Below are 23,486 nucleotides of genomic sequence, written 5' to 3'. Positions count from 1 at the left end.
CTGGTGAGAAGGCCACTTCAGGTGGCAGCCTTCCCTGCCACTGTGTGTGTGGCAGCGTGGCCACAGAGCTGGAACTGAAGCCCCACACAGCTGAACAAGGTTGCTGCAACACAGCCCACAAGTCCATGGCTGCAGAGCTCAGCAAGGATGATGACATCATCACTGGGCAATTCTGGATGCCGACAGCTGAGCCTGCATCCCGTACAGCCACTGTGAGGCTCCATGCAGTGGAGCAAATAAATAAATAAATAAAATAGAGGGAACATTGCCTAGGGGAGGCAGTAAATTGATGGCACGTTACCTCAAACCCCTCTCCACCATCCACAGCTTTGGTCCCCTTTGGAAGACTGAGATGGGGCCAAGTCTGGCTCAAAGCAGGTCTGGGAGACCCATGTTGAGCCAGATTCACAGATGCACAATCTGTGGATACGGAGACCCCACCTATATTGCTTAATGACAACTCCAGCCTTTTTGCATTCAGACAGCATAATGTAAAGTAGTAGCAGATAGGATGAACAGTGATGATACTACTGGTGGCAAACATAGGAAATTCCTTGCTGCAATAACTGAAGTGCAACAGGAGCCTGCCCTTGTCTTTGCAAATGTACAAGCAGGGCATTAAGCTAGTGTTCATCCCCTGGTGTTTATAGCCATCACGTTATATTTAGAGGCACTTGGCCCTTGGGTATGGAATTTATTATCAAATATTTGCAAACTGCTTTTCTACAACCACAAAAATTCACACAGCTTACACAGTGCTAAAGGAATGAGAAAATGGTTCCCTGTCTGAATGGAGCTCTTAAACTTAAAAAAAAAATTACAAAAAGACTTACAAGAGATACAAACAAACAGCACTTGGGAGAGACACTATGCTGAGCCAAATAGGGAGAATTGCTATCCCCAGCCCCTGTAAGCGTAAAAGAGCCATCACTTTTGAAGGTGCCTATTTGCCCAGTTAGCAGGGATATAAATGCTTAAATCTGCTGTTGTCCAACCTCCCATTTTGCAACTTGAGGCCCAAAGCAAGTCTGGGATTGAACTAAGAACCTTCTGCATGATAAGCGCATGCTTTTGCATGTAGAAAGTTCCCAATTGAATCTCTGGCATCTCCTGGTCAAATATGGGAAAGGTCCTTTTCTGTCTGGTGCTCTGGAGAGCTACTGCCAGTCATGAGCTTGATGGACTCACATCAACTTCAAATGTTCTTGATCAAAATAAGTTTTTTGTATTTTTACATCGGGTGTGTAGAATTGCTAAATGCATTGTAACCGCCACTAGGTGTCACTACTAATATATATTATTATATATTATAACAGGGGTAACCAAACTTGCTTAAGGTAATAGTCACATATGATAAACTTCAGGTGCTGTTGCGGCCATCACTACCACCCAGAATCAAACTGGGACACTGGGGGAAACATATTTAATCCTTTCCCCTAAACTGGTTTACACCACTGAAGAAAGGTTACAGGATTTCCTCCATAGGACAAAGAGCAGCAGGGATGGAAACAAGATAATTTTAATCAGGAAGATGGTGCAGGAAATAACCTTAGGGTTCGGGTCTCAGTGACTTATTTTTCAAACAAAAAGCAGCAAGATTCTAATCACAGTCTCTGTATCAGTTTGATTGTACACATTGGCCCTAATCAGGGATTAACAGCACAATCCTGTGCATGTCTACTCAGAAATAAGTCCAATTATTTGCAGCAGTGCTTATGCCCAGGTAACAAGAGTGTACAGACTGCCCCCCTGAGTAGAAATGCATAGGACTGCACTGTAAGAAAATGGCATTCAGAGGGGAAGACATTTCCTTGAAACCTTTTAACTAACGGACCATCTGTTCTATTTTGAAACAACCCTGTAAATTCAGTCACTTTTCATCTATTTTATATTTTCCTCCATACCTTGGGGAAAAAAAAATATTGAGCAATCTGTGACTATATACAAAAACGATGAGATTTTTGCATTACAGAATCAAAAGTATCGCTGTTGGACATTGGAGATTGCATTTTCATTTACAAAAATATATGGCAATGAAATCTGGGCTCATGATTTTGCTTTGCTTCTAACCTAAAAAAAAATTTTTCCCCTCTTTGGAAAGGGCAGATCAGATGCCCATTAACAGAACACGGCAACTATGATGCGCTTCTTCTCCAAGCTTTTCTTTTGTGGATTTCAAAGCTGATGGAAGTTATATTAAACTAGTAGTTTGGAATAATCAAAAGTGGTTTTTGTTCTGCAATTAAATGGATTGTGCAAGATAGTATCTGAGACACAAAATGTGTCGACTCAAGGATTACAGAATAATAAGACTGGTATGGATACATCTTGAAGATCATTAATGCACAGCTAAGAGTACTGTTACCATCTTTCCCAAGGAGCTATGCCTCACGCTACAACAGTGCTATAACATTACACCATCACATCACTATTGCAAAGCCAGATGATGATTTTACTAATGCTGCCACTTGCAATAAAATGCAGAAATCCAATTCTTACTTCCTCAAATCACATCACATTTATCTTACACAGTATTTATTTCGTAAAAATATTTTATTTGCTTGTTCCTTGTGGAACTATATCCTTAGGATGATAATCCATAACAAAATACAACACATCACTGAAAAGATACAGTTAAGCACTTGCAGAGATAACAGATAGCAGCAACTTCAATTCCCAAAACATTCTGCTCCACACAGAGGTGCTTGTGTTATACCATTCATATCAAACAACCTTTACATTTGTCTTTTGATTTTGATCAGTGCAACCTGTTAATCAGTGCAAGCTAATTGATTTTTCTATTCTATAAGAAGTTGCAAAATTCCCATTCTTCAGATACAGCATTTGAATACTTCTCACTGTAAATGTGAAAGGAAAGAATAAAAGAAAATGTGTAGCCAAACTATACGAAAGAAAGGCATGAGTTGATGCAATTTGGCACTCACTTGCTAAAGGGTTACAACTGTTTCTGGGTGGGAGACAAGAGGTAAAACCCATCTCTCTCTCTCTCACCATCAGAGTACTCTCCATCCTAGAGACCCAATGTACATTGTGAGACTGGGCAGGTGAAAGGAGGTAGAAGGTGCAGTAGAAGACAGAGGTTTATCAGCAAGGAATGAAGTAGGCAGGTTACAAGAAAGCAATCTACACACCTGGATGGAGGTCTGTAATCTGCCCTGTTTTTACAATGACAGAATCTGCCCTGCCTTTCAAAGAAAAAAAATTATCTAACTTAATAAAAATGATTTTTTAAATCAGAAAATTTCAAGAACAATTTTCTAAAAAGGAACAGTCACGGGCTTAACATAGTCTCCCTGAGTTATTTTCCAAGTGCCCAAATAATTCGCCTTTACATAGCAAATGGTACTGTGGAATGATGAATGCAGACAAGGAGTATTGACAAAATCTTATGGAGTTCTGGGGAAAAAATGTTTCACCCACGTTCACTGCTAAGCACAGAACACCAGCAAAACATAAGGGAGTTCAGGCAAAACACGTAATCATCTTTCAAATCAGTGATTGTTAGAAACAGCCCTGTTTCTCACCTCAAACAGAATATACCCAATTTTACAATGACAAGAGGAACCACTCTGTTCTATGATCCTGCCTTTCCTGATGGGTGTGTGCAGCCACTCAGCATGCATTTTCAATTGTTCTAGGTCAAGGGGCTCTAAACTTTTTGGCTGAAGGGCCACATCAAATATCTGGCACAGTGTTGAGGGCCAAAACAAAAAACTAAATATAAAATTTTAAGTAAATACATTAGAGGTGGAACTTAGATGAATGAATAAATGAATGGGCTCAAATGTCCAGGATTTCTCCAAGCACCAACACAGCCCAAGAAATAAAGCACACACTTAAATGGACCCCATTCTCCCACCCCACAAACACAACTCTGGTTGTGTTTGGTCAGCTGGGCCAGAGGCTTCCAGGAGATCAGAGGCTGGCCATGGGTCGGATAGAGGCTTGCCGCAGGCCGCATCTGGCCCCCAGGCCTGGGTTTAGAGACCCCTGTTCTAGGTTAATGATTCCCCAAACATTTTACTGATGAGAATCAACTCATGGAATTTCCCCTTAGCCAGGAATGCATGTTATGTGTCTGCCATTCCCACCTGTTGACCATGGAATCACAGACCCTTTTAGTGCACTTGTATGCAAAGCTGGGCTTAAAGCAAATTGAAACTCATCTACTCGATTCCTACAGATCCACCATTTGGGAATTACAGTCATACACTTCAAGCTATCTTTTCCCTATGACCAGTCTTTGGAAGAAAAGAAAAGAAAGAAAACAATTTGAAGCTCAGAGCACCAGTCTGCTAAGCATAACCATTATTTTTTCTTCATCTCAAAAGTACTGGCTAATTTAGATACACTTTTCTTAAGAGATGAAACCCTTTTACATGTGAAAAAATGTAAATATATTAAAACACACTTTATTAAAATATTCTTTCATTTAAAAAGAACAAAAACAACTACATGAACTTTGCCCTTCAAGGATGTAAACATTTTCCAGTAATAAAATTTAACTGGTAAGCAGTCAGGTTATTTGTCCTTTAAAAAGTGTTTTCAGTTAGGTCACTGCAGTGCTGTATTCTTTGCACCCTTTTCAGCATTGCAGAGAGCAGGATCTGCAATTCCCTTTTGAGGTATCATTTCTGTTTCTTATTGTTTATACTGGAGTTTTGTGTGCCTTGAACTGGAGGCTGTCTTCTCTTGTCCTCAGGTTTGACTTGCAGGACCAATAACACAAGTACACATAAAATGTGCATATGGAAGTACAGTGACCTGCAAGTGACAAAAGAGAGAAGCAGCAAAATAATACAAACAAATGAAAGTCAGGTTGCAACTTGGAACAATATACAGTACTTTCAATATATTGGGTTGTAAGTCCTCCTGGACTTCTGAACCGATTTCCTTTAAGGAGTTGGGCAGACCATGTCTGTGCAAGGCTGGTCCACCCATGAGGCTAAGCAACATGGTCAACTCTGGCAGCAGTTTCACATGGGGGTGTCCACCTCCATCTGTCTACTCAGCTCTACTGCTCCTCCTCCTATGATTGGAAGAGAAACAAAGGGACAGAGCAGAAGAGTTGGTGTGAGGGAGAATGTTGGGCTAGAATGTCTTGATGCTCTAGCCCACCACTCTCCTCTCCTTCACACTTCCTCTTTTAGTCTGTTCCTCTCTTCCTCTTCCAATCCATGTAGTTGAAGGAAGAGAGGCGGATACATCACCAGATAAGGTGGAGCAGATTTTGGCATGCTGCTTTTGTCAGTGGGAGGTCTTAGGCTGATCCTGATGTTGTTTGTAAAAGCAATGCTTAGGAATTTCTAAAGACTATGCCCTGAACTATTTGTCAGATATAACCTGTCGTGTTTGGGCTCTGGGCAGAAAATTTAAAAGGACACCATCCTTTCTAAGGATTAATTTCATTTCCCATTAGGCTCACATACTCCTAGATCCACACTCTAAGAAGTACTTGTGTCAGGGAGTTGCAAAATACTTTCTGCTTTTTTTCCCTTTCCTTCCATCTCTACCCGCCCTATCCCTCACTCACTTCAAGCCCCAGTGATTTCTGGGAAAGATGATACAAACATTCAGAAACCTCTACAAAACTGTCCAGTGTTCTTTCCAAGTTGGAATGAGGAAAAAAATGTCCCACTCATCCACCTGAACTTGCATAAAAGGCTTTTGTGTGTTATTTGCCACGTGTCTTTTAAAATACGTGGAACATGTGACTAGAAAAGGACAGGGCAACTGGTGAATAATAAAAACATTGTCTCTTCACAAGTGTGTACATGATACAATATTTGGGTATGTACACTTAGGTACAAATTGCTATGTAAAAGCCACTCTTATCACATACCACAGCAAATACTGCTACATCACTCAAGCATGCAACAAATGCACACACATCATAAGCCAGCTGAAAGAGCTGGTACTGTGACCTCATTTTTTCTGCTAGGCATAAAAACAAGAGTAGCAAGGAACTGCCTTTGGGGTATGACCTCTTGAGTCATGCACATGCCTCAGCTGCAATGGCAGAACTTCCAGAAAAATGCAGTCATTTTGTCTGCACAAATGTTCCTCTTTTGTAAACAGTAGTTGTGAAACTTATCCCTTCCTGCAGCCCTAAACAACTTACTTAAATCATCAGTTAGCTATGTTTCCATGACTAAAGGAAGATTTAAAGACAGTGAGCAGCTATGTAGTTTTCTATGCAACATGCCAATGCCACAGGTGAATTGTGCATTCAATTCAAATGAAGCCTGTGGGCATTAAGCTACCCAAGATAACAAAGCCTACTCAGTTCAGTTTTTCCATTCAAATCATAGCATCATGTCATTTCACTTTCTCACAGGCTGACATATCTAAGAAGGGGACGACCTATTGCAAATTAGATTTAAAATGTTGATAACAGGAGGAAACTTACTTGTATAATTTAATTGTTGGTTCTACTGCTAGCAGAACAAACGGTGCAACAGTATAGCAGACAGCCAGCTGAGTTACTAACCATGTTGCCACATCATAGCTCAGCTTGAGAGGCTTTGACGAGATGAAGAAATGACGACAATTGTTTCTTATCTTAAAAAAAAAAGATGAAAATATGAAAAAGAAGTCTTATACTTTCCGATTTTCTGCAGTATGCCCAAACCACATAATATTAATGTGCTAAGTGAGGAAAAAATCTGAAACAGTCTGGTTTCTCCTTTCCTCTTATGCAAGAAGCATCTCAGAGGTTGTTAGGAAGAGACAATAAGAACAGCAGTTGAATGGAATTAAACCATGAGAGTAAAGATCTATTAGCAGATTGATTTGATCAGAAACATCTTGAAGGGCGGTTTCTCAAACTGTGGGTCACCTTGTGGGTTGTAACCTGATTTTTGGTGGGTTTGGGGCCAGGAAGCTGTAGGATAAAATGGCACATGACCTGGAAGTTGCTTCTGGGTTGCAGCAGTCTGCAACCCGCTTCATTGGCTCCATTGTGCCATGTCACACCCTAGACCAGGGGTCGCCAAACTTTTGGGCCAGAGGGCCACATCAAATATCTGGCGTGGTGTGGAGGGCCGGAAAAAAATTTAAATATAAAATTTAAATAAATAAGAGATGGAACATAGATGAGTGAATGAATGAATGAATGAATGAATGAATGAATGAATGAGCTCATTTATTCACTCTCTCTGGCCCTCAGAAGACCCTCCAGACTCAATCAGAACACAGTTCTGGTCATGTTCAGTTTAGTGGGCTAGAGGCTTTCAGGGGACAAGAGCTTGGTCGCAGGCTGGAAACAGGCTTGCTGCGGGTCACATCTGGCCCCCGGGATCGGTTTTGGAGACCCCTGCCCTAGACTGCCTTGCAGCATCCTAGTCCAAAAACTGGGTCATGACCCACCAGTGTGTCGTGACACACAGTTTGAGAAATGTGTTACAACAAAACTACTGGAGCAGGTTGTGTGCCATTTTATCCTGATGTTTCCTGGCCTTGGCAGGTCCAAGATCCACTGTGGATGATGCAGTTTAGGTGTTTGTCAAGGTGTTTAAGTACCCTGATTTATACTGACTGGCAGTGGCCATAGCTTTCAAATAGGGGTCTTTGCCCACCTTGCCTTAAGACACCAAGGACTGAGCCCGGGATCTTCTATAGGCAAAGCATATTCTCTAACACTAAGATACTGGTAGTGGCAACTTGGAACAATCCAGAGAAATCTCTGGGTACATTAGAATCCAGTGACTAACAGAATGTTATAATTAGCTGAACATCCAAATTGTGCCTGTAGAAAAATAAAAGGAGATACGTACTGCTCTGGCTGCCAGCGTCATCAGGATGCCAGTGATAAAGGTAAAATAATATCCAGGGTAAACACCATGCCAAAGGGCTGACAGGAGAAACGTTAAAGCTGTAGGGTACCAAGGAGCTCTATCATAGCACACTCTGTGAAGAAAACAAATCAGAAAAGCCCAGAAGACCAGGAGCATAAATAGACAAAACTATATCTCAGATGTACGTATTTAAGTCCACTTCACATGCAGTCGTCATGTTGGCATCAAGTCTAATAGACTAAAAACAAAATATTGAAATGAATGGGGACCCACCTGAAATTGGCTCATGACCCACCTAGTGGGTTCTGACCCACAATTTGAGAAACAGTACTCTAACCTATTTCTTTTGCGATGAGATAGCGTGAAAAAGAGACACACACTGTTCCTAGAGCAGAGGTTCTCAAACTGTGGGTCGTGACCCGATTTAGGGTGGGTCATGAAAAGGTGGGCGATGCCATCTTGGATAGTGGCAAAATGAGGTGGGTGGCACCATTTTGGAAACTGGCAAAATGAACTGGGCAGCGCCATCTTGGATACTGTCAAAATGAGCTGAGCGATGCCATCTTAGAATCTGGCAGTGGGCGCCGCCATTTTCCAAGCCCGCATCAGTCCTGCAGAGAGAGAGAAGCTTCTCTCTGGGTCTGAAAGAGCGGCATGTGCAGGCGCAGAAGAGCGAGGCAGCACCTGTTTCCTTTCTCCAGTGTTAGTAGAGCAGAGCCTGTCCCTTGAATTTCTGCTGGGAGTCTGAAGCTGCCCCCCCTTGCCTCAGATGGGCTCCTTTGCAAAGCTTCTAGCACAAAGTTTGCTAGGGAGGATTCACGGCTCAGAAAAGGATCTTCCTCCCATGAAAGATTAACTTGAGGAAAGTTTTGAAGTGCGGCAAATACAGAAACTAAAGCACTGAGACACCCAGGAGAGGGAGGGGTGGGGGGAACTGGGGAGAGTGGGCTGAGCATGTGTGTGATCTAAGGCTAAGAGAGAAATGGGGTGGGGGGAACTGGGGCGCGTGGATTGAGCATGTGGTTGATCTGGGGGGCTAGGAGAGATGGAAGACTCCTGTCTTAGGTGTGCAGACAAGTCTGGTTTTGCTCGATCTGCAGGAGACTTCAGGTTAGTTAGTTTGCAAGGTGCCATGAACACTGATGGCCATATTCAAAATATATCAGTGCCATGCTCAACACTAGCCGGAAGCAAGCACACCTTTCACACACACCTCATTACAAGAAGCATATTGAATTTTACAGGTGGAATGCTTGGTAGCAACGGCAACATGGGACAGAGAATTGGGAAAAGCTTCTGTACTGGAATGTTTTCTCTTGTCATTTGGAGTTTATGAGTTCCTAGGTGAGAACCTGGAAGTAATGTCACTTCCTGCTTAATGACATCACTTCCGGCATTGGCATCACAGTGATGCCACTTCCAGCTTGATGATGTCACTTCCAGGCATGACATCACTTCCAGGCTAATGATATCACTTTTGGTGGGTCTCAGATTGTTATCATGAAAAGTGGGTCCTGGTCTAAAACACCTGAGAATCACTGCCCTAGAGGGCTTCCCCAGGCCTCCGAATGCTTTATAAGGTAAAAAAGTCACTTTTCCAGTTTCCCACTGGAAACCGGAAGTCATATCTTTTTGGCTGTTTCAGCCATTTTGAGTCTCGCAGAGGCAGCACACAGCTCCCCTCAGCTTCGGAGTCTTCGTTTAATGTCAAGCTTCGCTTGACGATGTAGATGCCTGTCCACACCCCTGTCGTTAAGCAATGCACGACTATACTCAGAAACATAGAAAATGATGGTGACAGTAGCCAGAAAGGTTACCAGCAGAAAATTCTAAATTTTACTTATTTAAACATGTCCTGTCTACTAGTCCTGCAAGTCATCAAGCTAGCATATAATACAATAAAAAATGCATTATTACAATTTAATCAAACATGATTAAATTACAATAAACACCCCACATCAGCAACCAACTGAGACAGCAAGGAAAGCAAAGAGTAATGTCCCAACCAGCCTCTAAAAATGATGAATGAATAAGCCTGACAAGTCCTCTTAGACAAGGAGTTCCACAAATAGGGTGCCATGAGTAAGAAAGCTCTGTTCCTTGTAATTTCCTTCCTGGTTATTACAGGAGTATCCAGAAAAGGGCCTACATTTTACCCATCTTCCTCATTAAACTTAAAATACCAGTAAACACTACAGGAGTTCCAAAAACATTGTGTAACATTTATCATTGACTTAAAGACTTTGAATTCAACAAAGACATTATGCTTAATAAGTTTTAGTGACAAAACCTAAACCACTATTAAAATATATGAGACTGAATAGCTAGGGGAGAATAAAAAAAGTCTAAAAGCCCCTGACTACTTTATTCTTACCGTTTAAGCCAGGCACTGGTTTGGATATTCCAGTTCTCTAAGTACATTTTAAAACTCGTTGCCATCTAGGAAACAAAAAATTCAATAGATTATCCACTCATAGTCACATTAAAAGTGCAAGTCTCTCCAACTCATATTTTAAAGTTTGCTGGTTTTTAAATGAGCAACTATCCAGTAAAATAGGTGCAGAGTTTGTGTCTTTGTTTCTTTCACTATCCCACAATGCTAGGGTCTGTGATTTTAGCAGGATTGGGAACCTGAGTCGGGTGAAACCGAGTCACAAAAATACAAGTCATGCATGTCAAAGACTCGGGAAAACATTTGGGTCTGAGGCTGCAGACTTGGGAGTCATCATGGAGAGAATTATTTAAGAGTCACCCAGAAACGGCTGGGGGGTGCTGCCAGCACCTCTGATGCAGTTGCACCACTTCCGTGTCACCCGAAAGACCTTGTGCGCTTGTCTGGAAGCTGGGCACTCATCTGCGCCACCAGCAGCAGGGTAGGTTTTCAGTAAGGAGGCAGAGATAGGGCTGAGGATAGAGGGACATGGTAATTTTTTTTTGTTTGGGGTTTGGCTGGGGTTGCAAAAATCTGTTAGAAAAGTAATGATTTTGCAAAAGGTGCTGCATGTGTCCAGAACACAGGGGAAGGAGGTTATTCTTGTTCCCAGGACTATCCATTGGAGATAAAATGTGTCCGATTTTGTGTGTCTGGGAGAGGAGGAGCTGCCCCCACCCCTTCCTCCTTGCCGTGCTGGGATGCATCCTCCCTCCTTCCCTCCTTGTAGGTCCACCCATGCCCATGATGTAAAGGGGGTGGGTCTCATTGCTGCTGGGGTGCGATCATACGGAAGGAACCGATCAGTGCGTTCTGTCTTCACAGCATGACTTTTGTTTACAGACTGGAAGGGTGGGAACAGCAGGGGAGTGTTTAAAGAGAACTCCAACACATACACACAGCTTGGTAGCAACTCCATTTTCTTCCACAGAGCCATGACTAGCTTTTTAAAGGGAAAGACTTGTGACTCAAGTCTTTTTTAGTTGGTAAAATGCTCTGGGTGACTTGGAAAGTCCGCCTATTGGGACTTGTTTTTGACTTGAGTTGCAGGGGTGGAGACTTGTGAATTGACTTGAGTCAGGCCTTGCTGGACTCGCCCATCACTGAATTTTAGCTGTAAGAAATCGCACATGGCTGAGATCTGGTAGTTATTTTAAAAAGTTAGAGGCCTTGTCCATTTACACAAGAAGATGCTAAGAAGAATATCATCTCAATAAACTTCCCCTTTAGTCTACTATTTTTTAAAAATTATTTTGACTTGTTAAGATGTTTATTTAAGATATTTTATTTTAAGATGAAGCTTACAAACACTAAACCATGTTTTTTTCATACAAAATACAAAACTACTTCTCGTAACTTTTGGCATCTGCAAAGCAAATATATATATATATATATATATATATATATATATATATATATTTCTTGCAATATGTTATTTTGTGTGTCTTGTGCTATCTCTCTCCTCTTCCACTTTTTAAAACTTACCTCAATATTCCAGATATTCAGATTAGACAGTAGATCCCAATGGAAATTGCCTTTCTCATCAACACCACTAAACCCATAGCCTGCTGCGTTGTTGATGGCATCACCTGTAATTGCAAAGAAGCAGAAGTGTCCTAGGTTAAAATACAAAAAGTCGTTTATGCATGTCCCCTGACTGAACATGTTCACTGCAATCTTTGACTTTTTTTCATTTGCACAACAGACATAGACAGCGACTGTTTGAAAAACATACGTTCAAATCATACAGAATGAGTTGCATGGTTCTTTGTATTAAGGTCTTAATTTAGAATTTCACTGCAGCCAAAGCTGCATTTCCACTTAAGTAATGGATAAATATGACACAATGTTCTGTTAACAAAATGATTGCCTCTGAAGGAACCTAATGGCATGTTATTTAAACCAAATCATTCGTGAACCAGGACAGCCAAGGCAGACTTGAAGCTTAGAAAGGTCTATTTCTCAGTTATTTATTTGGAGTTACTACCAGTGGTCATATACGATGGAATTCTATTCTGTTTCTGGTTTTGAAGGAGTGTCTTCAAACACCCACTGTCCAATCACCAGCTGATACATCTACCCACTGCATTGCGGCTTGTGCAAGCAGAGAATTTAGAAACCAAGCTGGGCAGTCATCACACTAAAGTTCAACATTTAACATTATGACAGAATGAACTTTCATTTTTTGCATTTCACGAGTGCAAGAATTCAGTGACTCTTACAAAGACATATCTGTTTTCCTTTTATAAACAAGAACTGCTTAGCAGCAGCTTTTTTTATCCATAAAAAGCTCTGTGTCATTACATAAAAGCTTATCAGGAAAGCAAAGAGGGAGAAAATGGTATTTTGATCTAAAGTATAAAGAACAATTAGAAGTCTCACCCATTTCTGCCTACTACATGCTTTTCCTCTAAAATCATAATGCCTTTCAAGTTGAAATGTAAAATCATAATGTCTTTCAAGATGAAATGTTGTTTATGACTGCAGTTATTCCAGATAGTATGTTCTATGATCAGCCAAGCAAAAGTTTTGTTTCCAGTCTAGGTAATTATCTTGCAATTCTTCTAAACAAAAGCTACCTAGTTTTCTATAATGCTGGTTTGGAAGAACGAAAGTGACAAATGTTGGTGTCCTGAGCTAAACCTGCTATGAGTATATGAGCATAAGGGGACTACACTACTTTGGCTCTTGTCTTGCAAGAAACATCTTTTTCCAGACACAGCAAGATGTAAGTTAGCCTGTAGATCCCCAATGCCCCATGTGTGAACACACACTTGTATGAATAGTAGATGCTCTGCAGAAACCTCTCTGTGGTACTGATTCCTGTTTGTTGCAAACCCTGGTCTGAATTGTATAGTTTTATCTGTTGGGAGGAGAGCTAGGTGAGTAGTTTTGCCTTTGGGTGGCAAAGTGGAATGGGTGATTGTTGCTTTCTTCCAATTTTCAGTTGGTGTGGGGATATATAAATTTACAAAACTGCAGGGAGAGAGAGCACAATCCAGAGAAAATTCAAGGGCAAGTGATACAGCCACCTTGCTGAAGCTACACAGTCTGGTGCTGGTCAGTAACTGCCTGTACACTGCTCTGAGTTCAATTATTTAAGACAGGCAGAATATAAATATAATTTAATAAATAACATTAATGCAATTGCTTTTTCAAGTGTTAAGTTTGTGTTGGGGCTTAGATACGTCTGACATTCTTTCAATTGCACTCAAACTGTTTTAACAGTTGCATCCTTCTGATATTTATGTTATCTGACTGTATAAAAAGAAACATCACATCAGCTTTAACCAAATGTGTGGGCACACATGTGAATAAAAGACACAGCCATTACATCAACCTTACCAAGTGTCCATGCAAAGTAGTATTTTGGCTTTGAAGATTGCATAACAACATACAGGAAGCCAAGTCTTGACCAAAAGGTAGACTTATTGATAAATTGGCTATCAACAATATATGTAACTGGGAAGCTCTTGGTATATGTCAGGAACAAAAGCAGGGATACAAGAGCGATACAGAGTTTGTGCAGCACAGCTCCCTGGAAAGTACAATAAAACAACGGTGCAACCAGTATGAGAGAGGACAACTGTTTTTGTACAAATACTTCATACTTAGTTAGTGAATATAACAATCTCACTGCTTTAAATTACAGCATAACAGTGTCTTTCTAAATTTAGCTTCAGCTAAATTTACTTTTTTTGACTTTTTAATAACTTTTAGTAATTTGTGCAAGCATCAATTAATAATCCTATTATTTTAGATTATAAGAACAGAGGCACACTATTTAAATGTATGCCTCTGTCTATTCCATGGGCATGCAAAATGCAAATAAAACTATTACTACATGATGGCAGAATTTGAAAACCAGTGCTTGGCATTTTACTACTTACCACTGGAGAAGGATCAGGAATTTTTTCATGACCTCTTTGCTTCCAGCTGACTTCTAACAGCTTCATTTGCACATGCCTTCCTTCAATGAAAGCTATGTAGTCCTTGTAATTGCTGTATGGTCCGGCTATAATGCTCATGAAGTTGAGCTGATAGCTCAAATATTCCAGCAATGAAGGTTTCAGTCTGTCAGAACCACCACACATAATAAGTAAGAGGGGGAAAAAAACCTCCGATTTCTTCAAGAGAAGCAAATGTTTTAAAGTTTAATTCAATGTGGACTGATATGTGGAGAGAAGCTAATACTTTACATACAACAAAACAATTAAACAAAGCAACTACAAGGCACTAACAGATCCTCCTTCCCACAATAAATCAATCACTTAAGATGCCTCTTCCCCACCACCCCAGAAAAATAAGGAATAAGGACAATATGAGCATTGAAGCCTCTCCAAGGGCGCAATACTAACCCCTTATGTCAGTGCTGAAAAGCATTGGCATAATGGCAATGCAGCACTGAGGTCAGGGAACAAACATTCCCTTACTTTGAGGAGGCCTCTGTGAGTGATACCCAACTGCAAGATGCAGCACATGTCCCATTGGCACCGCTATGCCAGTGCTGGAAAGCACTGACATAAGGGGTTAGGATTGCACCCCTAGTGAGTGAATTTGGAGACAATGTATTTCAAGAATTACAAAGTTTTCTATATAGACAAACGCTCTTGTGAAGACAAACATATCTTGCATGTGGTGAAAGTTGTTTGAACACACACTCACTGCATTCAGTGGCATTTATTTTCAGGATAGCATGTGCATATTCAAATCACTGCCACCATGCTTAAAATACGGATTTGGCTCAAAGATGATAATGGAACACATAGAGGGGCAAACTAGGTGAGATGAGGTGGGTGATCCTCAAGCTTGATGTTTCTTATCCCCTGCTAGCCATTTCACTGAGAAACAAACAATATCAACGAAACAAACTATCAACGAAACAAACAATAATTAAAAGCGCGATGGGATAACAAAGGCCACAGAAAAATCACACAATAATAAAATTAGTAGAACAATAATAGCAGCAGTAGCAGTGGCAGACCAACAGTTTTATAGCAAGCCCAAATGTTTGCTGAACAAATTTTTGTTGTTCACCAAAAGGCAATAAAGCTAGATGGACTTCTCTTGGGAAGGCAGCCTGGATCCACTCGCATATTGCACAATACCACTGGCAAGTGCAACAAGGCTGTCAGCGCAGTTGCTGGTGGCTGCATGCAAGGGCCAAGGCAAGGCCACCATCTGCCAGGAAAGGTGTGTTAGTGGTGATGGGCAGCAGAAGGGAAAAGGGACGAAGTGGGAGGAACCAGATCATTACTGGGCAGGAAGGAGGTGTGAGGGGTGGATCCAGTGGAGATGGTGCATGCTGGTACTTATCCCTTCTTTTTAAAACCTTCCCAACCCTTTCTTTTCAGACATATATCACCATAATAGGTGGTGTAAGTCCAAGGAAACCCAATGGTGATTGGCCAGCCTACCAGGAGGTAAGTATGAAATGTTTTTACTTACCTATTGTAGGAGGTCCGATCCCCCTCCCCACCACAGGATGCAGAACATGCCTTTTTGACACAGCTGCATCTGCACTGGTAAGTGGGGTTGGGCTGAAAATCATTCACTTGAATCTAGCCCATAGGGCAGAGGTCCTCAGATTTCTTGGAATTAAAGAGTTAAGTCTCTTTAGCTGAGAGGTAAATCTTTGTGGGGGGTGGGGACAAAGGCAGCAACCCCATCCCAGGATCACTAATGCAGGGGGTGGGCAAAGAGTTTTGGTTTTTTTTACTCAGAGGGCTGCTGTAAGGTCCAGGGAGCCCCACGCAGCCCTCCACAGGGCTCCTTGAATCTTAGAATACTGACAATAAGCGCTCAGAAGCCACTTCCAGTTTGCAATGCAAAACCAGAAGTGATTTCCAATTGATTATTTTCAATATTCTAAGACTTGGGGAGCCCTGCAGAGGGCTGCACAGGGCTCCCTGCACCTCCTGCAGCAGCCCCCATGATTAAAAAAAACAAAAACTGTTTGCTGTGCTAGCAATGCGATTCTGGGGATCACATCACTGCCTTTCCCCTTCCCCTTAAAGGGGCAAGAGGCTGAGACTCTCGGGCTGGGGCGTTGCAATGCCCCAGTTTGAGAGCCTCAGCCATAGGGGAATGTGTGTGTGCACCTTTATGTTTCCCCAGCAGGACAAACAGTAGCTGGGGGCAAGGGTAGAAATCAGGCAAAAGGCATAGGGAGGGGGGAATTTTAAAACCATCCTCACCCACTGCCATATACTTGATGAAATATGAGGCCCTGTGCAGTGAAACAAGGAAATGTTGAGTGATCTGATCAGGGATCTTTAGCATCTTGCCTAATTTGGTCCTAAAGCAAATGACAAATGTGTATACACATACACTTATTTTTTGCAGAATTTAAACCAATAATCATATATATTTATTAGTGGAATACTGAGAATTTCATTCTCTTCATTACTGACACAGAAGAGATTTTGTACTAACAGTGCAATCCTTTGCTCGTTTACTCAGAAGTCAGCCCCTGTGGTGCTTAGTCTCAGGAAAGCATGCATAGGATTTCAGCCTAAGAGTTCAATCCTAGCTGCCTTTGCTAGTAAGTGAACCTGTTCTCTTAAGGTCAGGTAAACTGGTTTACGAGCAAGAATGATAAGGATCACAGCTGAAAGCAATTTTCCATTACCAGATTTTTTTTTTTCTGCCTGCACTGTTTTCTGTATATTGGTATTTGAACAACATTAGCCTTCTTGCTAAATTAGTCACCAAATCATTAACCATTACTTTGTCTCTTCTCCATGTCTGAAATCTAAAGGAGAGGGGCAAGTACTGATGTACATGATATAAGCATGGAAAGAGCAAGAAAAGAAAGCACAAAGAAAAACAGAATAACTATCACAGAATAACTTTTTAGTTTTATTTTTGGAAGGTTTCAACATCTGATGGTGACACCCTTGCATATATATCACAGTAGCGTTAGTGAAAGAAAAACAAAGAAAAAGTTCTATTTTTTGTGCATTTGGTTTGTGGCTTGTAAGAATGGCTTTTATAATGCGGAACTAAAGGCCTGCCCCCCCAAATAGAAAATATTAATATATGTTGTGACATGTATGTGCAGTTATTTGCACTGATAATACTTTTAACACTGCAGAAAATCTGATTATTGAGTAATGAACTAAAACTATCACCGTGTCATCAACACATACACAATTCAGTCCCGCAGAAAAAGGGGATGAATAACAGAGCTAGTTTCTTACTTTATAGCAAGTTGATTTTGCTCGGTAGTTAGTTCTTCAGCTTTTCGACCGATTCCTAGCAAAAATAAGCAATATGAGAATCAAGTCAGACACAATAAAAAAAACTATAGAAAATTCTCAGAAAATACAATACTAATGATACTTATACAAATGAATGTTGCATGTTTTCCTATGCTTCTTCTTGTCCTATTTTCTACAACTCATCTCCTTTCAACATTTTTCATTATCCACCTAACTAATAACCTTACAGCTTCCAAGAGAAACAATGGCCTCAAACAATTGTGGAGGTTTCCCTGCCTCCACTTAAGCAAAATCAATGTACACCAAGTTGATGTGGAGGTTCCAGAAGTCCTCTTTTCTGTTTCAGGACTACAGTATTTTCTCAGTACAGGCATCCCTCATATTCACAGGGATACGTTCCTGTGGATAATCAAAACATATCCCCAATAACAGCAAACTCTACTCGAATTCCTACCCCGTCATGCTCATGACTCAGTTCTCTTCATCTGAACATGCTTTGCAAAGGCAGCTTTTGCTTTGGAACACTTTGGGAAAGAAAGGAGACACTGGGAACCTAGATTCCTAGCTGGTAGAGGATGCTAGAGGAATTGACAGTGAGAATGCCAACAGGAAACAGAGTCTAACATTCTAACTGCCTGTCTGCTTTCTCTGCTGTTCATTGGCAACCAGGTGGCCTATGGAGAGCTGAGTAAAATGATTTTGACTTACCTCTCCTGGGCCATTTGGTCACCTCCCCCCTCCCCACAACATGCAGCGCAAGCCTTTTTGGTGGTGCTATGGAGTGGTGGGGGACAAGTTTGGCCACCTAGAGAACTTTACTCAGATACCAGATAGGATACAGAGAGGTCATCTTCCTTACCATCATGCACCTGGAAGGCAAGTGTTGTAATCTTCTGTGTTACAATCATTAATGGACTACAATAAAATACAGAAAAATAAAATGCTACAAAATTTGATTATACTTTTCACATTCTTATAGCACCTTTCTTCCAGGAAACATACACTGGGCTATTCTCGCAAAAATTCGTTGAAATAAGTAAAGCTGATAGTAGATTATCACCTAACATGTCTTAGGTCTCCCAGCCAGGACCAATTTCAATTACAGCACAGTGTTTTAATTACAACAATTTCTTTAACATTTAATATTCTTTTCTTTGTAAAAGATTACACACTTCATAACTAGTACATTTCAGCTGATAAAATGAATCACATGGGCCTTAGAGCTTCCCTGGGCCACCCAATGCCTTATAAAGCATTAAGAATATCACTTCTGGTTTCTCAGTGAAACTGGAAGTCAAGTGTTCTGAGCTCTACTGCTCAGTCTGAAAGATGTACTTGGCCTCTGCTGGGCTTAGAAGGCAAGTGATGTGGAGCATCCCTGGCCTCCAGAGGGGCAGCCCCTGGATCACAGGGATTGGCGCGTACCCATATCCGTGGTTTCGACTACCCATGGGGAGTTCCAGAATGGAACCCCCATGGATAAGGAGGCACAAAGGCCTGTACACAAATTTTTTAAAGAGAAGTTTTACAACCCAATTCTCAGCTACCTGACACGAAAGGCTGAAACGGAGCCAAAAACGGCTGCCATGGCATCCTGAGCATGCCAGGCAGCCGCTGGAAGCTCATTGGGGAAGGGGACAGTTGTCCCCTTCCCCGGGGAAGGAAAGTAGCCCCACAGTCGGGCTACTCAACTCTGCGCTGGCTCTTTAGCTGGTGCAGAGTAAAGATGCCTTGTGTCAGGTTGCGAGTTCAGACATGGGGCTCTGGATTCGGCAGAGCTTGTCCCACCCCCTCCTGCCCCACTCCCTCTCCTGTCATGCCTTCTCCCTGCCCTTCCCCCTCCTCGGAACACCTCTAACACACCCCGACTCACGTCTCCACCACCCGGCGCATCTCACGGAGCGCTGGGCTGCGGTCCACTGGCCTCTGACTGGTGCTGGTCCAGCACAAGCTTGTGCTGGGCCCAACACTGGCACTGGGCCAGTGCTAACAATCACAGGTGTGCCAGCATAGGAGTCAAATGCAAGTTTACATTTCTGAACTAAAGATAAAGCTCCCCAAATGGCTAATAACCCAAAAACTGAATGTAGTGCTATTAGGATTCCTTTACCATCAACTATTATTTGAAATCAAACATGATCAAATACTAAGACAACACCACAAAAGGATAACTTACCAATATAATCCTCTTGGCATGAAAGAATAAGATATGTAATTACAAAAAAAACTATACTATCTTTGAGATTTAAATGCAAAAACAAATAGGTAGCTGTTATCAAAGATCCAGTAACAGTCTTTCTTTAATGTGTAAGTAACTAGAGAAGATGAAAAAAGGAAGAGACTATGAAATCTAGTTCATTATGTCAATGACTATGTGAAGCAATATGGAACTGTATTTTTATTTGAACAATAACTAGTATGAGCCATTGTATAAAAGCAGTTATGCTATGCTTGAATGATTAGCCTTAATATTTTTATTATTAATAAGAATATTGATCTACAACCTGTAATGGATCCCCTGCACTTTCCCATTTTTTGCCTATTTTTCTGTGTTTTGGAAACACAGAAACTTTTAGCTCCCAAGACACTTCTATGCCATTCGGCAGCCTGAGAGATGCTGGGATATACTTTTGCAAGATGCTTTTGTTCACTGTCTGTGTAAAATTTCATTACTAGATAGAGAGAAAGCAACAACATGGGGGTGCATATTTGGCTCCTTTTTCCATCTGAGTTGCTAGCTCAAAATTGGTACATGCTTAACAATTGGGTAAGTAACCTGTTTATCTTGGTCCAAGGGATGGGATGGGACACAGTGACCAGCTAGTTTTTACTCCTCCAGTCAGATAACCTGATGACATCATTACAGCCAAGTTATAAATTTCCAAGCCCACAGGAAGGGCTTAGCTCAGAGAGGAGCACCCTCTTGTGAATAAACCTAGAATAAACTGAAACTTTTTATTCAACTGTGAATAAAGAAACTGAAGATTTCTTGAGCAATGTAAGTAGGTTAACAGCTCAATCCTGAGCTGCCCGCAGCGCCCAGGTGATTACAAAAAAAGATCCAAGTAAAACTTATTCATTCATTTGAATTTCATTCACTCATTTATAAAACTGATTTTTTTCAACCAGCGAAAATGTGTAAAATGTACGATGTGGTGCTCATACTGAAAGGTTTGGAGATTCCTAATCTAAAGCACTGTGAAGTTTTTTTGTCAGAGTAATAGCTCCTTTTTCCTCAGCTCCCCACATTCTCCGCTGTTTTCTCAAGTCTCTTTGTCCTTCACCTACTTTTCGCTCTAGTTCTTGTTTCTCGGTTCACTTACCAGTATATCTCCTTAGTATAGTATAACCTCATCTGTATAACCTCATCTCTGAGGTAATAACCTCTCTAACTATTATAATCTCTGGGCTCCATGCCCACCGTAGCTTCTTGGAACTATTCTCTTTGCTCAGTTTGCCCCATAAAGCTATTCTTTTCTCTGGAGCATGTGCGATTTTCTGCTGAACTGAGCAGTTTCTGTCCTTGCTCAGAGAAGCTGGATTAGAAAGATTCTGACAGCTTCATTCACTGGAGAGGTGGAATCTTTGCAAACAGTCTGTGAGATCACACCAATTCAGCCAATCAGAGGTTACATTGCAACAAGCATACAGTATTCATGTAATATTTCCATTTAAGAACATTTAATTCATGTAAGATTTCCATTTAAGAACATTTTTTCCCCCCTGCTCAAGTCAAGTTCTGAAAATTTTAAACAACATTATTGGCTGACTTAAGTCTATTCCCATGAATTTGGGAATTTTTGAAATCAGCTGGAAACCTACTCTTAATCTATCCAAGGTTTCTTTCTGAAACCAATGCAATCAAGGCTGCAATCCTAACTACACTTTCCTGAGAGTAAGCCCCATTAAACAAAATAGAACTTACTTCTGAGTAGACCTGGCTAGGATTGTGCCCCAAGTCACGTAAACATTGTGCCATGATAAACAATGTTTTGAAAATTTAATGTTTAAACAACATGTAATGTTTCGGAATACTGAAAATTTAAACTATTACAACACAATAAAACCATACCATCAGCAAAGAACCTGCTTTTTTATTTCTTTTAATTTCTTTTCAGTATGACAGAGGAACATTACTAACCAAACTATTATCACTACTTACCCAGAAAAATCTGTAGTGAGAATACCATAGTGGAATATGTATATACGGCTAACATGACACAGAGTGAGGTATCCCATAGCTGTCATAAAAGAGTACCTAGAATCATAAAAATTTTTTAACATGAAACAGAGGGCTTACAAAACAACTGTAACCAAAAACCCCAAAACAACTGACTTCCAAATCAGTCTGATGATTTTTGCCACATCCAGAGTTTTAAGACTGAGAGGCTTCTTCCTTAAAATACCTGTCCTTAAATACCTTAAAATACCTGTCCGGAGCCGAACTTACTCAACCCAGTGGGCAGCCTGCCTGGTGAGTACAGGCCAGGAGAAGTTGGAAAGGATGGTGGGGCAGAGTGTGGCCCATCGGCTGGATGAACAGAGCATGGCAAGTATCTGCAAGAGCCTTCCAGTCACCTAAGAAAGGAGGAGTAGGACCCTGAGGGCGACTAGGCAGGGAGGATGGATCCAGGAAGAGGAGAGGGATGAGCCAAGGCCAGGGGAATATAAGCAGTGGTTCAGGGATGAGAATGGGTGAGCTGAGTGCTGGAAGAGAAATTCCAGAGCCCTGGGAGGCTGGAGAAGGCCCTGAGTAGGATGTAGTAAATCCCCTCTGTGCCTTTGCTATGAGGCCCTAGGTGAGGAAGACAGCCTGGAGAAGATTAGCCAGTAGGCACAGCACTGGAAGTCCTACGTAGGCTACTGACCCCTTTCTGGTGGGTACCCCAGCATTAGGCAGGAGCTCCAACACCCCCCTCTTTCTCAGGGCCCCTGAGAACTCTGTTTGAAAAGCTAAGGCTGCAATCTTAAACGCACACTTCTTGAATGCAATGGGGTTTACTTCTGAGTAGACATGGATAGGATTATGCTGTGAGTTGTCCAGTGAACTCTTGCAACTGCCTATAGCAGTGGCTCTCAAACATTTTAGCACAGGGACCCACTTTTTAGGATGACTATCTGTCGGGACCCACTGGAAGTGATGTCATTAACCTGGAAGTCATGTCATGGTCAGAAGCAACATCATCAAGCAGGAAAAATTTTTTAACATCCCTCAGTATGACAAAATCAAATTAATTAAATAAATTAAAAGTTTACAATAAGCATAACTTCAAAAATTTATTTAAAATGAAAAACCCTCATAGCCCTTCCAAGCAGTTTCTGATCGGTTTAAAGAAGAATCCCCAAACATCCTAAAGGTTGCAATCCTATCCACACTTACCTGGCCCCACTGACTATCATTGTTAAAAGCATAAACACAGTAGATCTGTAACATTTCTTCATCGGCAGTTACATACCTTGGTTGCATCAAGTCTAATATATTAAAAGTAAAATACAAATTGAAATGAATGGGAACCCACCTGAAATTGGCTTGTGACCCACCTAGTAGGTCCCGACCCACAGTTTGAGAATCACTGGCCTATAGCTTTCCAACAACTTTGATTTAGGGATATTATGGTGAGTCACTGATGGAATGCCTTTCCCTGTCCCTATGTCAGGATCCCTCTTCCAAGAGCCTTAAAAATGCATTTTTTTTCAGTATGATTTGATGCTCCTACTAATCCAATTTCCACTGCTGATTGTTTTAATTATTGAGGTTTTTAATAGTTTCCTGTGGTTTAGATTATTTTGCGATCTGTCCTGTGAAACTTTTTGATTAAAAAGACAACGTACAAATGCAATAAATACATAAACATGACTTTCTATCCAAGAAGCACATTCAGAAAATGGTTGTTGCTCTTCAGAGCACAGAAAAGATTTTTTTATTATGACGTATCCATCACACATTGTGCCATACAGAAGTCTTTAAAAGTTTCTCTAAGTTATCAAAGCTGCTCTTCCAGTGAGAAACAGAAG

General features: G+C 41.2%; 1 protein-coding gene across 1 annotated transcript in view; it reads right to left on the bottom strand.

Annotated features, from left to right (window-relative positions):
- Positions 1 to 4,490: 4,490 nt before the first annotated feature.
- The window catches only part of MBOAT1 (membrane bound O-acyltransferase domain containing 1), a 34,172-nt gene continuing 15,176 nt past the window's right edge, over positions 4,491 to 23,486 (bottom strand). The window contains exons 4-13 of the mRNA XM_066625259.1: positions 21,634 to 21,729; positions 18,331 to 18,386; positions 17,451 to 17,505; positions 14,139 to 14,322; positions 13,594 to 13,786; positions 11,734 to 11,837; positions 10,192 to 10,256; positions 7,797 to 7,929; positions 6,431 to 6,582; positions 4,491 to 4,785 (exon numbers count right to left, since the gene is read on the bottom strand). Of these exons, the coding sequence (XP_066481356.1) occupies positions 4,650 to 4,785; positions 6,431 to 6,582; positions 7,797 to 7,929; positions 10,192 to 10,256; positions 11,734 to 11,837; positions 13,594 to 13,786; positions 14,139 to 14,322; positions 17,451 to 17,505; positions 18,331 to 18,386; positions 21,634 to 21,729 (1,174 nt within the window). The 3' untranslated portion in view covers positions 4,491 to 4,649. The remainder of the gene's footprint in view (positions 4,786 to 6,430; positions 6,583 to 7,796; positions 7,930 to 10,191; positions 10,257 to 11,733; positions 11,838 to 13,593; positions 13,787 to 14,138; positions 14,323 to 17,450; positions 17,506 to 18,330; positions 18,387 to 21,633; positions 21,730 to 23,486) is intronic.

Source organism: Tiliqua scincoides, chromosome 4, assembly GCF_035046505.1.
Source record: "Tiliqua scincoides isolate rTilSci1 chromosome 4, rTilSci1.hap2, whole genome shotgun sequence".
Lineage (NCBI taxonomy): Eukaryota > Metazoa > Chordata > Lepidosauria > Squamata > Scincidae > Tiliqua > Tiliqua scincoides.
This window is presented reverse-complemented; position numbering and strand designations above follow the sequence as displayed.